The following is an 18,314-nucleotide window of genomic DNA, read 5'->3' on the forward strand; positions in this document are numbered from 1 at the left end:
AAAGCTGGATGAAGGGCAGCTCTTTTTCAATGTTTATGGCTAAAAAAGAAAAGCTTTAACTTGAAGGGAGTCTTCTTTTGAACCCAGGATTCAAGAATAGAGTAGGTTGTAAAGATCAAAGCACCAGTAACATGTTGTTGTTGTTGTTGTTGTTGTTGTTGTTGTTGTTATTATTATTATTTATTTATTTATTTATTGGATTTATAAATAATATATGTTGTCTGTGCTTCCGCAACTAATTTAGAATTAGTTATTTCTTAACATTCCAATTACATTCATTGTCTTTAAGAATCTACTTCTATATTTAAACCTGGAAATGAAAGTGCTCTTTTCATTTGATGAAATCATCTACCTAGTATTTGATTATTATGCAATGTAAGATGATTTCTTATGAAAACAAAACTGTCTACAGTCCAAAGCAAGATTTTAATTCATGAGAAAGAACAAATTTACCTGTTAACCAAAGTTTATATTTAAAGCTATTAAAGCTATTCAGTCATTTGTGCTACTGGTATTTTTAATCTTTAAATAGAGCAGTTGTTCTTGCGCCATCATTCTGTGTAAAATATTTTAATCTCCTAATTTATTGCATTTAACCTCTATTGATCCTTTTCCACCCAAGTCCCATCTGCCAATTACTGTCAATGCAAGTTCATGTTTTTCTAAAAAGGCAGCTAAAATTGTGCTTTGAATTATATTTTTAAAAAACTACAGATTAGTATTATTTCTTTTAAAAAGAAACCCTGGTACAAGTATTTCATAGCTATCTATGACTTGTGTGCTTCCCTCCTTTACTCACACAGCAGGGGATATGATAGCCTGCAGACTTTTCAGGACTATAATATATCTCCTTTGTGAATCTCTTTGTGTAGAACAAGCCCCTAAATATACTTGAGTCAAGAGGTCATTTATTTTTCACCTCCCTCTTCTCAGCAGGAACTGTGAGTCTATGAGATAAAAGTATTTTTTTAAAGAAAGAAAGAAGGAATTGCTTGATACACAGGTTATAAGCAGTAGAAGGAATGGAAAATCTGCCTTCATCTTCTTGCTTGATTGCTCTCAGTGGCATTTACTTATCAGTGCTACTTCCACAACCTGATCTTAGTGAGCACAATGGGAGGTTGGCCTAGGCTGTCAAAGGCAGTAGCCAGCCCAAAGGGTATCTTGGACTTCATTTTGAAAGAATAACCTCAGTCAGATGGGCTGAACTTTTTCCTAAATGATTCTGTAATTAAGAAAAAGTGACAAAGATCAAGGAAAATCAACACTGTTCACTAACTTTTTCATGCTTAGCATTTGTGGCAGAGTAACTGGCTCACCTTTTGGCACAGAGATCATGGACAGCTCTCCTTTAAAAAAAATAAAAAATAAATCCTCATCATGCTCCTATGCCTCTTTCTAATTTGGTCAGAACATTTTTAGCTAAAGCGGTAAGCCATTTCTTCCTTTTTAATGTTCAGAACTCCTTTGTAAAGATGGAGCTTGGCAGATACCAAACACCATCCTACTTCATTCAAGAGATTACCACTGCAAACAAGCTGTAAGAATGAAAATCTTTTATTCTATAGAATTGAAGTGCTTGCGTGAGTAAAATTAGCAACATAAACATTATAATAATGTTAGTAAGGTCCCTGAAGATGTCATTGGCTAACTGACTAGTTCAAAGTGTCTTTGTTGAATGGAGTTGATAAACTGTTTATTCTATTGATTAAAACATATGACTAGGAAGGAAAGGATAAAACAAACTCTATATTGTCTTGGTATAAAGCATTATGGAATTTCAAGAACACTTGAAATTTACCAGTATCTTAAATTATTGCCCTTATAGGCAAGAGCATGATCCTGATGCCAAAGTGTAGAATTTAGGATTGTGGGTCAGGTAGAAGAGGAGACATATGAAAAAATGGAAAAATGAATGCACCACTCACTTATATGAAATGCTTATCAGTATCACACTTTCTTTCAGGCTGAACCAATGTGGCTGCATTTTCCAGCCCACTGAAAGTCAGGTTTATTCAGTGAAAAGTGGCAAAATGGCATACTGTGTCACTTCCAGCATGAGTAATTTGAGAATTTGAATTTTTAAAGGGGGGAAAGAAATTTCCCTAATACTTTAGTTGCCAGGACTGTAAACTGCTTGGATGAGAAACCTTTGTTCTGCCTATAATTCTTGTTAGGAGATCTTCCACCATCTCCTTTGTTTAAATTTGACTTAGTGAGCAATTTGAACTTCTGCATCACCAAACTCGTTATAAATATGCAAGTTCATTGGAGGGGGGGGCAGCTGAATGAAACGGTTATGTAATTACATACTTCTCATAATTATTGAGTAATTATATACTTCTCATAATTGCCAAGTAATCATGCTGCTATAACTAGAACTTAATGTTACAACTAATTATATAATTACTGTGTATTAATGTTGTTATCGAGGCAACAGAACAAAGTGTTGCTTAGCTTGAAGCTTTTTTTTTCTCAGTAGCATTTTGAAATATAAAAACTATTATTTGTTATGTAGATGGAAATGGGCTTTATAGATGGAACATGTAAAAGAAAATAAAACTTATTTTAAGGAAAGAAATGGATGAAACTGTTTTGCCTATGATTACTTGCTAGATACCAGCACTTGCATCTGTTTTAGATGTCTTAGCACATTTTCATATTTTGCTTTACATCCATGTGCAAAGAGGCATCTATGTACATCATGCAGAGGGATATCCCAAAGTGACATGGAAAATGCATTCACTGCACTTCAATAAAAGTTGGGCATACGTACTTAATAGTAGATTAAACAATGGTTTGACTCTCTGTTTGTTCTAAGACTAATAATGGATAGTTTGAAAAATACAGTGATTTTACTAAGTTATTTTATTTATTTATAAGATTTATTGACCGTCCATCATACATTTATTGACTGTTCATCATACCACAGGATATGTTTGGGAGGCTTACAATCAAAAATAAATAAATAAATTTATGAAATATTCAGGAGCTAGGGATAAAACTCACCCCATCTACCAGTTTCTTGCCCTATCTCTAGAATGTTGGTTCTACTGGGGGAAAAAATTAAGTAGCTGCACAAGTTTCGCAGATAGAAATAGAAAAATTATAAAATACAAAACAGGAAAAAAATACATTAAAACTCTGAAAACAAGATTCCCAACCCCCATGCCACCCTAAACAGAGAAGCTTTTTATCTTTTTGGTTGGTTTGTCTGTAAATCAATCATAATTTGTTTTCTTCGTTTTTCAAGACTAAATACAGCCAGTTCTCTCAGCCTCTTTCAGGAGCTGGGTGTTAATCCTTTGAGCATCCTTTGGTAGCAGTCTCCCCCCCCCCCCGCCCTCACAGTTCTTTGATTTCCCTATTTTTAAATCCTCTTGCCCATTTGTCTTCCTTTAAATGTCTCAGGGTATGAGTCCTGAAAGCCACCAGCAACAGAAACAGAGGGCTTAGAGTTTTTACATATGGAACCTAGTTTGAATTCTTCAACACTTTAACATGGAATTTTTTTAAAAAAAAATTTTTTTTACATGTACATGAGAAATGGAGGAGGTTCAAGAAAAGCAATGAAGGAGGTTCGAGAAAAGCAATGTACAACTATCTTAGTTCTTCTAATACCTAAGAAGAACTGGTTAAGCAAGGATAGCAATCATGACAAGGATATCAATAGTTTAATTTGGTGGGAGGAAAGGAAAAATTGGGATAACCCATTTCCTGACTTATTTTGATTTGATAGTGAAGTAGGTATTTGAATGCCTTAGCGATTCTGGAAGACATTCCCTTTAATTTAGTCAGTAGTGGAAGAACATAAATAATTAGACTCTGATCCATCTAATATTTATTTCTTGCAGTTTCCAAGCCAATGTATTATTCCTGATCAAGGCTAATGTCAGGCTAATGTTACTTGTGCCGGAGTATTTGTTCAAAAAAGAAGAAAAAACAAAGGGTTACACTGCTGATCTATCACCAACCTCCAGCACCTTTTATTTCCAAAATGCCAAATGGGATGTATTGTTTGCTTAAAAATTAAAGAAATGTGGGTGGCTTCCCTTAACTGCTTGGAAAGAAAATGTCAAAAGTAAATAGCATGGCAGAAAGAGAAAGGGGTATTCAGTAGGAATGGAAGAAGTGAAGGAGACTAACCGGTGATCCCTCTCTTCCATAGCAGCTATTTTGTGAAACCATCCACACCACATTCTCAAAATTACAGATGCACAGTTGGGGAACCCTGGTCTCTTTCCACCTTAAGCTTGTCAACAGCATTGATATTGAATTTTGGTGACTAAAACACCAAACAATAATCATGTAATTTTTCAACTATCGCGTTTCCCCAAAAATAAGACCCTATCTTATATTTTTTTGAACCCTGAAATAAGTGCTTGGCCTTATTGCCATGCGCTCAAAAGCCCAATTGGGCTTATTATCAGGGGATGTCTTATTTTGGGGGAAATAGGGTAACAGTGTGCTGGCTTTAGTGGAATAAACCTATTATCCTCAGAAATGTTCAAGTTGTAACAGTTGAAGATCTCATAGTTTCCTTCTTTCTCTTTCAGCTAATGGCAATTACAGTATTTTAAATTGCACACAAATTTTACATACCGGCAAAGAAGCAAATGTCTGGGTACCCATTGGAGGGCTAATTCCATTTTCAAACTACACAGTGGAAGTGAATGCTTCTAATAGCCAAGGTTATGTGATCAGTGATCCTGTAGAAATTGCCCTGCCTGCTGGTGGTAAGTATACAATAAAGCAGTTCTATATGCCCTCTCTTAATGACCCTTTATGACTGCTATTCAAAAGTACATGAAGTAGAGCTGTGCTATTACTTGCCTCCAGAGGACACTAAACAGCCTGGAGGTAGAACAAAGAGAAAAAGAACTATACTTTCATCAATAGTTCATCAACAGCCACTGAGCCACCGTGTCCCTCTTTTATCCTTAAATATACTATACAGTATTAGAGCTGCTATTCTGGAGAAGTAATACTATTTTAATATATAGGATTGTGATAGATACATATGTGAAATGTTTTGTGCACAAAAGGAAAAAAAAGCATTGTGTAATCACTAGGTTCAGTTTGTACTGTTTTCAGTGGTTTATTTGTATCAAGAAAACTGTCTGATGTTTGTATCAGTGTACAGTAGTGGAGAAGAATATATTTTAATTTAGTGAGCCACAAAATAGTGGGTACCAAAGGAAAAGGTAGAGTATCCAAGGTAATGTAATCATATGGTTATGCCAGTTTATTCTGGGAATTATCATATAATGTAGTTTCTTTCATCATTTGTTGTTGATTACAGTTAGGAAATGTATTGCTTTGAAATGATCTTTTTTATGACCTTGTGGTACTTTAAAAGCAATACCTCATTGATTAAATAGGTTTTAGTTCATGCTTCCTTTTACTTAATGATCTGAAAGCATATTATCTTGATTTACACATAAAATCATGCTGAAAAGCATGTGGCATTCAGTAGACTATGTGTATTTAAGTAGAATTAAATTAGCATTGAAAGTTATTAAAGATCTTCCATCCCATTGTCCAGTGGACTGTGATTTGAACTGAAATGAATAATAAATGAACCAGCAAATATGAAAAAAGCCCTGATATATAAGACATTCTATAATCTGTATTTACCTTGCCATTATGTTTTATTATAATATTTTGACTGTATTAGCATCCAAGACCTAAATGCACATTTTAAATTAAATAGTAAACTATAGCTCTTTATTATAAATGTTTTAAGAGGAATTTATTAGAATAGCCTGCCAAAATTAATTGAGCCAAGTTTTGATTGTTTGCTTGTCTTAATTCTCCTGAAAGAGAAGTATTGCTTACCTGTCTATCCTTTAGCTATTTCCCTCCTCATTCCCCAACACTATTAAGGTATAATTCTAGCAAAATTTGATATTTGGTACCCTAGACAGTAAACATTCACTAATGCTGGAGTTTCTCTACTAATTTGAAAAATCCTGTTCAGCCATCCACTCATTTTTTTAGATGGTCTTGTGTATCACCAGCTATAGCTAACACCCTTGTTTATAACTCCAATATAGAATACAAAAACTCAATTAATGTCCTTCAGTATTTCTATCAATACACTTTTCCTTAAGATTTTTTTACCTTAACCACTAATTTAATAACCTGCATGAGACAATTCACTTAAATCCTATCCAAAATTGGAAACTTGCAGTAATCGATTGAGACCTCTTATTTAAAGCCATCACAACCCCACCATCCCAGGCATAAAAATTATTTGTAACAAAATATGACAAAGAAGGAGGAAGGAAGGAAGGAAGGAAGGAAGGAAGGAAGGAAGGAAGGAAGGAAGGAAGGAGGAGGAGGAGGGTGGGGAGGCGGAGGAGGTGGTGGAGGAGGAGGAGGAGGAGGTTGAAGCAACCTTTGGAAACAATTTCTACTTATTGCAGAGGATTGGGAAAAGAAGAATAAAATAAAATGGATGGTTTTATGATTAAAGGGCAGAACTATTTTATGATTTTATGATTAAAGGCCAGAACTATTGTTCATTTTTTAAAACTGCACTTCAAAACAGTCCACTTGATCAAATGGTTAAATATGTTTAATATTTGTATTTATAGTTAAAATTTATGTAGTAATGCAGCGTATCTTTATATATTCAATTCTCTCTTTTAGAAGGTACATCAACTACTCTCTAGTTATTTGATTACTTTTTAGTCTTATTATAATCCTTTTATTCTTTTTTATTCTATTTATTTATTTTATTTATTTTTATTTTATTTAAATTTGTATACCGCCCTTCTCCTAGTGGACTCAGGGCGGTGCACAGCCAAGTAAAAAACATCCAACACAAAATTTAAAAATTTAAAAGAATTATTTAAAACAAAAAATTTCCAAAGAGATATTAAGAATAGCCTGTAATACAGTCGACTAAAGCACTGTTATTAACAACTGCTGCTTGCAATTACTGCAAGTTCAAATCTCACCAGGCTCAAGGTTGACTCAGCCTTCCACCCTTTCAAAGGTAGGTGAAATGAGGACCCAGATTGTGGGGGCAATAAGCTGACTTTGTATAAATATACAAAAGTATGAAGGCTATTGCTTAACGCATTGTAAGACGCCCTGAGTCTCCGGAGAAGGGCGGCATATAAATTAAAGCAAAATAATAATAACAATAACAATAATAATAATAATAATAATAATAATAATAATAATAATAATAATAATAATAATGGACAGGTAATTACTGACATTATACAATTAATATTAATATACCATTACAGTTAGTGCTTGGCTTGCATCCATTTGTTCAATGACTATTCAGAGTGGCAACAGCACTAAATGAATATGCTTCCAACTGGTCTTGGAGTCCTGACCATCATACGGTCTCTTCAGTTTCGTGATCATGATCCAGGACTTTGGTGTCTGGTTTGATTACAAAGTTACAACAAGCCACAGTCATGCAATTGTGATTTGTGACATTTTCTGCAGACTTCCCACAAACAAAATCAATGAAGCACACGATCCTCCCTTAACAATGGTAACTGGGACTGCCAGAATTGCCATTGCTAAGCAGAATATATACGTGACATTGTACTTTATGATCACATTGTTTAATGATGAAAGTTGTAGTCCCAATTACCATCATTAACCTATGACTGCTTGTAGCAAAAGATACCATTGGAAGCAACTTTTTTTTCATGACATAAAAAAGAAGTATTGGGCCTTCTTCTTTTTACCATTTTGATTAGTGACTTGGATAAATAGAAGTACAGAATTGCTATAGAGTTTTGCAGATTATCCACAATTGTGTAAAATAGACAATTCTATAGAAGAAAAAATGCAACTCAATAATTCTGAGAGGCTAAAGAAATGGGATGAAAATGACAAATGAAATTTAACAGAGATAGATGTAAAGTTGCTAAGAGGCAGGGGTGAAATGCTCCCAGCTTGGACCGGATCACCCGATCCGGTAGTGTTGGAGGCGGGTGGTTCGGAGAACCGGTAGCAAAAATCCCTGCCCCACCCCATGCCCAGCTGAACTGTGCGATCATCAGAGGCTTTTTTTCTTTTAAATGGCTCTGATGATCCAAGCTGAATTGCCTTGGTCGGTTTTTAACTCAGGGTTGGATCGTCAGACCTATTTAAAAGAAAAAGAAAGTTTTTTTTTCTTTTAAATGCCTCTGACGATCCAAGCTCTGACGATCCCAGCTGAGTTGCCTGATCAGCAGAGGGTTTTTTAAAAACCCTCTGACGATCAGGCAACTCAGATGGGATCGTCAGAGCCTTTTGAAAGAAAAAAACTTTTTTCGCCAAAGAGGTTGTAGAAAAAATGGTTTTAAAAGTAAAAAAAAAAATTGGCCACACCCACCCAGTCACATTACCCCACCACCACCAAGCCATGCCCACAGAACTGGTAGTAACAAATTTTAGATTTCACCACTGCTAAGAGGATAAAGATTTCTATCTTAACAGGAACTAGTGCACATTTTGTGGATATGGGATTCAGTTTAAGAAATGGTTGACGTCAACCATCCCTTAATTTGCTTTAATCTAATTGGCTATTTTAGCTATTTTATCAGTGAAAGCTGCATGAATAGCAACTGATCAGGGAAGTCAGACACGAGTGTTCATGTAGGTAAAAGAAAGAACCACCACTTAAACTCAGCACTGCATTAATAAGTTGAAACCAAGAAAGGGAATGATCCTATAGTTGATAGGTAAAAGAAACCTGAGAAGTTTTGCATGATGTTCAAGTTCAGAAGAAAGGCATTTATAAAGTATATAAATTTTAAATACACTGCATTTTGCCTCAAGACTTTTCTTTTTTCAGATGAACTGAAATCTTGTCTGGAACTGTCTTTGTTACATCAAAGAACTGTATAGAAAGCTAAAAGAAACCAAAGAAGCATAAAAGGGCATAGTTTAAAATGATTAGTGACAATTTTTATACAGCAGAGAAAGATTTTTTTTTCTGTCTCCTTCCACCTCCCACAATGAATAAATTCATCCCATTAATCTTGTCCTAAAATGTTGCAGTAAGAATTGTTAAAACATATGAAAGCAACATATTAATCGATGCTCAGCTGCAGCGTTCCTAGTGTTCAAATACATTTAAAATAAACTCAAATATGTAGCAATTAGCATTTCAAAAACAGCAATTTACACTAACCTGTAAATAATAACATTTGAAATGTCAGTGCTCTATAGAAAGCTGTTTTAGCTGCTGCTCTCCTGAGACAAGGGGATGCGGTGGCTCAGTGCTTAAGACGCTGAATCTTAGATTGTAAAACGTCTACAGCTTGGCCATTTGAGACCCGGGTGCCGCAAGACAGAGTGAGTTACTGTTACTTGTCCCAGCTCTTGCCAACCTAGCAGTTTGAAAGCATGCAAATGCAAGTAAATGAATAGTACCCCCTATAAGCATGTGGGAAGGTAACACCATACATTTTTCACCATACACACTGCTTCAGCGTGATGTTGTGCTGGCCACATGACTACATTTCTGGACAACACTGTCCCTTTGGCTTAAGGAATAGAGATGAGCACAGCTAGAGGGGTAAAATCCCTGGGGAAACCTTTACCTTTTTCTTACTTCTGAGACAAAGACAATAAAAGATGTAAAGAGATCCTCTTATAAATATGTGTAATGTGATTCCAAAACAGCAAAAATAGCATCTTGAGACATCTGTCTTCAAAAAGTACCAAGCTACTCACAGAAGTCCTATTCTCAACCAGCTTTGGCTTGCAAATGGAAGACCAGGGGCCAATCACAGGAAGAAAACCTGCTGGGATGCCCAGAAAGATATCATCTTCCTAAAACACAGTTCAGACACGTCCTGATCAAAGATAGTATTCAGCAGGTTCTGATCAGTTCAGGAGAACTGGTAGCGGAAATTTTGAGTAGTTTTGAGAATCGGTAAATACCACCTCTGACTGACCCCGCCCCCATCTATTCTCTGCCTCCGGAGTCCCAGCTGATCAGGAAGAAATGGGGATTTTGCAGTAACCTTCCCCTGGAGTGGGGTGGGAATGGAGATTTCACAGTATCTTTCTGCTGCCATGCCCACCAAGCCACACCCACCAAGCCATGCCACGCCTACCAAGCCATGCCCATCAAGCTACACCCATAGAACCGGTAGTAAAAAAATTGAATCCCACTGGTCCTGATTCAGCTTTACATGAAATGGCTTTGTGATATTGCCTTTGGGATATCCCCAGACTACAGCCAATGCCACTTCAAATAAACATTTTAAACTGATATTTCCTCCCATTCTTCCAATACAGTTTTCGATGTGGTTATGATCGGACATGCCTTGTCGCTGATGCTGATGCTGATGCTGACATGACCTGATGAGATATTTTCAACTCCTATTGGATACTACCAACTGTTTAGCAGTATGGGATTAGATTAAGTGAAGCAAAGAAGCAGACATCATTTTTCCATTCCCCCCCTTACATATTTAGTGGAAGAGTTAGAGAGTTCCTTTACTACATTTTTAGTACAATTTCTATGGAAGTCACAGTAGCTGTCATATAACTTTTTATTGCATTAGATAATAATTCTCTTTGTTAGTTTTCTCTTATATTTTTATTCTTTTTATGACTGATAGATTTTAATCAAATGTTGAATTCTAGCAATATTTGTTCAGCAGAACCTGATTCCTATATTGTGCATGTCAGAGTTTAATTTAGAAAATAAATCAAAAATGTGAATCCTGAACAACAACAATTCTGAAATGTTTGCTTGTTTATTTATTTGACCGTATCACACAGTTCCCTATTTAAATAGTAGTACTGAGAAATATTGCAAAAAAGACCTAGATACCTATGTAATAAATTTCCAGTTGAGATTCTAAAATTTATTACATAGGTATCTCGGTCTTTTTTGCAATATTTCTCAGTACTACTATTTATTATAAGAAAAAGTTATCCTGTTATATTTAAAAGTTCTGGTTATGGACATCCTATAGTTAGTATGTTTTTTGAGCATATATTTTGGTTCATATTATTGTGCGAGTTTTATGGAAAAAAGAATATTAAAATCTGAACAAAAAATTGAAAAATAAAAATAAGTAACTTTTAAATATATATGAAAGACATCCTACATTATAACTGTATAGAGCTTCTGTGCCTCATACAAATATTAGCTTCTTAATTGAAATAGCAATAACAAAATTATATCATTTCTACTATTAAGGATCTTGGATAAAGTATATGATTCCAATCTTATCTTTATTTTTCTTACTCATTTTATAATCCTAAATCAAAGGTTATACACGTTTTTTTTAAAAAAAATAGAGATCTGAAGATTAAACAAAATCAAGTATTTAGCTACACCTGTAACTATTCAGGTAATAATTGGTTCCATTAATTCTGATTTAAAAAAAAAACTCCCAGTGCTGATAATCATTATATTGACTGATATAAGATAAGTACTAATTTTACTTATTTGTTTTTCCAACTTTATTTAATACGGCCAGAAGTTACCAATTTTTCAGACTTGAAAACATTCGGATGTTTATGCAAATGGTCATGAGATTTCCTTGTTAAATGTTGAGTTCAACATTGTGAAAGGAAACCCTAACACTTAAAGTGTTAATAGATAGATAACATTAGATTGCTAATATTTTAGTTATATATATATATATATATTAAAAATGAAATTGGTATTATGCCAATGAATTTGGAAAACACAGTGGCCAATTGATTGAAAGAATTCAATCTACCATGGTATTCCCTGTGACACTCTGTTCTCACTTGAGGCACAAGTGACCAGGCCAAAATTATCCTACATCATACACAGATGCTCTCTGGAAAAAGCTCTAATGCTAGGAAAGGAAAGAGAAGAACAGGATGACCAGCAGCAGAATGGATAAACTCAGTCAGAATTGGTGTGTCATTGGAAGACTTGAAATAATAGGTTAGGGATAGATTGTCAGTGATAGAAAATCAATCTGTCTCATTGTTAGGAGTGGAAAATGACTTTGATATGATTCAGTGAAAATTTCTGGAGCAAATAAATAATATTTTCCCATAATTTTGGTATTCTAATGTTTTAGCCAGGATTATTAAAAATAGAATTATTTCCTTACCTATTACAATCCTAAGCGTGCTTTTATTTATTTATTTATTTAGTTTGATGATAAAATCATTGGCTCATCATATAAATCACATAAAAATGGTTGAGATGAATGAAAAATGTTTTTAAATGCTGAGGATACAATATATCCTCAATATAATTATTAATGTGCTTTTTCAAAAAGTATTAACTAATAGCTTGATTAATTTTCAAAATTCTCCAACTAACAAGAGTTATTCTCATCTACCTACTCTAAGTTCAGTTGTCTGTTGACATCTGAGTACTGCTAAATATTTTGGAATAATTGTCTCTCAAAAAATTCTTTGTAGATGCAACTAATTTTAACTGTTTACTGCTGTACTTAAAAACAGAGCTTTTCTTAATATGTATTGTACATTTTTTATCTTTTCCTTCTGTCCTTTTTTCTGTTTCTTCTGTTTCCCGCTGGTTTTACTACTGGCTCTTGCAAACCGGTCTGAACCGGGGGCAACCCACCACTAGGGCAGTTCCCTCCCAGGCCTTAGGTGTTTGCTAGGGAGTGGTGGCAACGATACAATGGTGCTATTAGAGAAGGCGTAGCAATATTTCCAATCATCTTCTGATTATGCTATCTGTGGTCGTAATACAGATCTGGATTAAACAACTAAAAGCATGTAACAATCTTTTTGCACAAATCTAGATGGCTCATTAATTGAAACTGGCAGCATAAAAAACAGGGCTTGCCATTTATTAGACAGTCTGTATTCACACTTGCCAAGCTTAAGTGGCTTCTATAGTTTATCAGTACTTTTCACTGCTTTCTGACTTGAAAATGCAGGCATATGACTAGTGAAAAAACATTTGCTTAAAGCAGAGGTTTTCAAACTTTACCACTTTAAGACTTATGCAAATCCAAGAATTCCTCAACCAGCATAGCATAACTGGCTGAGGAATTCTGGAATTCGAAGCCTACAAGGCTTTAAGTGGCCAAGTTTGGAAACCACTGGGTTAAATTAAAACTGGTTGACCATACCCAGCAAAAGGGGCCCATGTTTAGAAACACAATTTCTCACAGCTTATGTGGTAGCAGTTTTATGTCTGCATGCTGTTTTATGCATTTCAGACTTATTGGAATGGAAGGAGGGCTATTATTTTGTGCTTTTGAGAAAGCTGAAAGATGTACCTGCGTATCATTGGTTGGCAAGAGATGCTCCTGCCTGTCCAGATTACATTTTGTACCAACTCCTTAGACGAAATATCTGAGGAAGGATAATGCATGGAAACATAGCAGTTATCCGGTTCGGCACACATGCAAAATCAGGGCCACCATTCTTCATAAGCAACTGGAGGCCTGTCATTTTCACATCCAAAGAACAGGCAGCTAATATTTTGCACATGCATTTGTTTATTTATTTATTGGTTCGATTTATATGCCGCCCTTCTTTAGAGACTCAGGGCGGCTTACAATGTGTTAAGCAATAGCCTTCATACTTTTGTATATACCTGCTTAGTAGAGCTTTCGGGCCCCCCTAAGCGGTGTTCTTTTTTTATACAAAGTCAGCTTATTGCCCCCACAATCCGGGTCCTCATTTTACCTACCTCGAAAGGATGGAAGGCTGAGTCAACCTTGAGCCTGGTGAGATTTGAACTTGCAGTAATTGCAGGCAGATGGTGCTACTTAACAGCACTTTAGTCTGCTGCACCACCAAGGCTCATGTATGTGACATGGTGGCTGATATTGAGCCATGGTGATGCAGTGGTTAGAATACAGCATTGCCAGGAGTTCAATCCTGACCAGTTCAAGATTGATTCAGCCTTCCATCATTCTGAGGTTGGTAAAATGAAGACTCAAATGTTGGAGGCAATATTTGAACACTATAAACTGCTCAGAGTGTGCTATAAAGCACTATGAAGTGGTATATATGTCTAAGTGCTGTTGCTGTTTTTATTTTTTCTTTATTTTACAAACAGCTCTCCAGATGCTTCATCAGCTATGCATCTCCAGTCATTTTTAAGGGCATTTAAGAAGCATTGAAAATTAAGCATTAAAATTCCTCATTAATATCCATTTTGAATGGTAAAATAGTTTCCCTTTGTGGGTGGGTGGGTGAATGGAAGGAGAGATGATAGATAGATAGATAGATAGATAGATAGATAGATAGATAGATAGATAGATAGACAGATAGACAGACAAATAGATAATAGATATTCCAATGACGGGAAAGAAAGAGGTAACTACAATGTTGTGATTTTATTTTTTTCTAAAAGAGAAGCTTTTTAATTATTTTTACTATTAATTAATTTAATTTTCTTTCTTTTTTTCTTTCTTTCTTTTATGTAAATTCACCACTGTGACTTACTGTAAAATGCCAATTAAAGGATTATGCATTGTCAAATGTTTAAAATGTACAGCAGGAACTCTCAAAATGCAAAGATTCACCTACAAAATTGATTGATACTCCTGTAAGAAACCAATGTAAAAAGTAATTAAAGAAATTATTCTCAACTTGCTCTAGGGCACCATTCACTTTAGTCTGCATTGGATATCCATTTAATAAATTCATGCATTACAAATAATATTGAGCAATGCTTTTGTATTGACCCCATTCATCCTTGATGCTTTTTTAAAAAAATTGATGAGCCCATATAATATGGTGGTGGAGGTTCAAGTCACCAATTGACCACAGAACTTAGTGACTTTGGGACAGTATCTTCCACTCTCTTTTATAGGGTACTATTTGTGTGAAAAAAGTAGAGGAGAGTATCTTGAATTTTCAAAAAATACAGATTATAAATATTTGGATCACAGACTCTGGGGTAGGGTTTAAGGAGCTCCAACCCCAGCCACTTAGTCTTGACAGGTTTGAGTTAAAATTTCTTCCATCCCATCTAGATGCAAACAGTTCCAGACACTTGGTCAGAGCATTGATAGCTTCACCTATGAAGCTCAGGATTGAGATATAAAGCTGGATGTCATTGGCATATTGATGATATTGCATCTCAAACCAATGGATGATCTCACCAGAGCAGTGGTGGGTTTCAACCGGTGTTACTATTGGTTCGCTTTGTGCATGCACTTTGAATTTCAGAACAGCTAAGGCACGGCAATCCACTCTGCCGCACCTATCATCTGAGCTAAAAACAAATGAATATATATATTTGTATAGCGCAGGGGCGGGCGGGAGGGCCCAACTGACGGTTGGAGCAAACCGGTTCACTCTTACCTCACCATCTCCGCTACCGGCTCGCCTGAACTGGGGAGAACCGGTAGCAACCCACCACTGACCCAGAGGTTTCATTTAGATGTTAAACAGGAGAGGGGAATCCCTGAATTACCCTACATGTTGGGGACTGTGGATGCAATCTCTCTAGGTTTCAGACTTTAGAAACAAAGCCTTCCAGTGTCTTTCAAGCAGCACCTACTGAACTGCATTACATGGCCTGAAAAGGGTAGTGAAGTTGTTTTTCAACAACTGGTCCAGATCAGACAGGGAAATGATAGAACCATGGCTTCAGAAAACCAAGGAGTGCATTGAGATGACTGATAAGGAAGGAAGGAAGAGGAAGGAAGGAAGGAAGGAAGGAAGGAAGGAAGGAAGGAAGGAAGGAAGGAAGGAAGGAAGGAAGGAAGGTCCCATCCTCTGCCAAACCTTTTCAATAGAGATTCTCTTCATCCAGGTAGAGTTGTTTGGAAGCTGAGTCATAGCAACTGAACTTCCTTTCTTGTTGGTTCAAAACATTTTGCTGCTTATCCAAGTAGTCTGATTAAAGAATCTACTTGGATAAGCAGTTAAACATTTTGAACCAACAAGGAAAGAAGTCCAGTTACCATGACTCAACTTCCAAACCCACTGCCAAACATTGATAAGGATTCATATTCTCCTTTCTTCCTTCTCTTTCTATGAATTTCTGATGGGTGGCTATTTTGGAAATCCTCAAGTAACGTAAAACTAAGATGAAGAGAATGAGAATGAAGTACTTAATCATGAGACATAAAACAAGAAGTGATGGGTCAAGAAAACATGGGTACTGAATTAATAAGGAATGAATACCTCAATGAATGACTTGTATCAAATGGGCATAATGGCCATACACAGAGAATATAGGAAATTGGAATCACGAAATGAAGGAATGTAGACTGGATGGATTAAGAAGAAGACCAAGAAAGTTGAATGGGTTGATTAGATATTTTGAAAGGGAGCACTGAGCAGTTTGAAGGTGGTACATAGGTCTGGTAGAAGCAAGGATGGATAGAAGTATGAAGGGAGGTATGTAGATGTATTTCATTTTCTTTTTCTTATCTCATGCCTTTAATTTTTTACTCCTTTTCTAATACTGTTTATACCAAAAAGGAATTCTGTGATGAGTAGTTATTTATATATGTATGATAATATTTTTTTGTATATGAATGTGGAGAAAGCCCCTGGCGATTCTGAAGTATTAAATTATAATTGAGAAGTAACTCAAGGATCAAATATGCTCTTTGGGAGAGATCACTTTCTGGTAGGAAAAATATTATCTTTTTCACAGATTCATATATTTGTTTTGTATGTCTTGTAAATATCATTCCTCACAGTTTCTATGTTTAATTTAACACAAAAGTCTGAGCAACTCAATTGCATGGGGGAGGGGTGAGAGTTGCTGGCAGTCTCCTAGAAGAAAATTGAAATGTACATGTTTTTTCCCATATATCAGAGAAGTGCAAAAATCTAAACTGACATTTTACATCAAATGAATTATGAACTGTGTACTATGTACCTAAGGGAACAACAAGTAAATTAGATTTTTGTTAAGGAAGGGGGAGAGAGAAGCCAAAATAATAAAAATGAGTTTTATCTGAATTTGACATGCAATTCAGTAGTCTACACACATGAGATTATAGATTATTTCAAATAGCAGATACTTCGAACAGTTTGTGAACAAAGCAAGTATGGTAAGCTATAGTACAGCTTGAACATTACACTTAGTAATTATTGCTTGATTATAGATTTTGTCTCATTTGAAGACAAATGGAATACCTATGGATTAATGCTAACAAGAATGGGAGAGGAACACAAAATTATACGTTTGAAAGATGTATGAAAAATGTTTTACATATTTGAAAGTTCACTTAATTTGTGAGAACTAGAATGTGCATTTTGATGGACATTTCTTTAAAAATGCCATTTAATTGATGGGTTTCCAAGATGTCCATCTATTCCCACTGGGTGCAATAGGAAAGAGTCTTTATGTACTGAATAATCAACATATCAAGGATGGAGCAAATCCTATCTGTTGGCTTTATTCTTTCTGGTTTGATATGCTTCTCTGTACCAGTGTTACATACCCAGTTTTGTAACGTGCATTTTGATGCACATAACTAGGATGCATGTGGCTTCTGTGCATAAAACCTTAAAATATTACCAGTCAAGGTGTTGGGCAAATAAATCCATCACATTTGCTTTTCTTTCATGAATTGATTATTCCTATTCTGGGCCATTTGCACAAAACTTTAAAAAACAATGTGCTTGGTGAATGGCATGTTAACAAGGGCATGGAGAGAACACCTGAGTAAAGATAAATTAAACCATTATGTGGGAGGTGCTTTCTACTATAAAGACTGCAAATTATAATTATGAGGTTTTATGTTTTCCACAAAAGCAAAAACAAAATAACCTATAAAGAGAATTGTTCAAACTCTTTCTGAAATTGATCTTTGAGGACTTTGACATGACCTTACTGATCTGGAAACAGCAGAGTTAAATACTTCCTTGTTCAAGTATCTTTTAATGTATTTTTTAAAAAATTGATTTGATTGCATTTCTCTAATTATTTTTTCTTTCAATAAATCTATATTTTTCAAAATAAATGAGATGATGTACCTTCATAAAAACAAAAATTGTTCAATAGAAACATCAAAAGTAAACTAATATTGAAATTCAGGACAATATTGAAGCAAATCAAAAGGCACTATAGCCAAGTTTAATCAAATGTTTGTGTGAACCACTATGTTTTAAGATGGCAGGTGCAGAAATTGACAAACCAATCAATTGGCCCCAACATTTAATGCCACAATAAGCTTCAGCAGTATGAAAAGATACAATTGTATAATAATAATTCCATAAAATTATACTTGGATTATTTTTCAATTCATGAATCTTTAAATAGAGGAGATTTTCATAAATTTTTGAAGAATTGTAAATATTGAGAGCTTTATTAAGAAATGTATTCATAAGTTTGGTTTCGCATATGAGGTCCTTTATAGATGCATTTTTGTTGTTGAATTCTTCTTTTG

General features: G+C 35.1%; 1 protein-coding gene across 1 annotated transcript in view; it reads left to right on the top strand.

Annotated features, from left to right (window-relative positions):
* Nucleotides 1-18,314, top strand: part of USH2A (usherin) — a 458,447-nt gene that overhangs the window by 258,378 nt on the left and 181,755 nt on the right. The window contains exon 37 of the mRNA XM_087891378.1: nt 4,557-4,736. Within this exon, the coding sequence (XP_087747504.1) occupies nt 4,557-4,736 (180 nt within the window). The remainder of the gene's footprint in view (nt 1-4,556; nt 4,737-18,314) is intronic.

This window comes from Pantherophis guttatus, chromosome 1, assembly GCF_059756535.1.
Source record: "Pantherophis guttatus breed Tessera chromosome 1, ASM5975653v1, whole genome shotgun sequence".
Classification (NCBI taxonomy): domain Eukaryota; kingdom Metazoa; phylum Chordata; class Lepidosauria; order Squamata; family Colubridae; genus Pantherophis; species Pantherophis guttatus.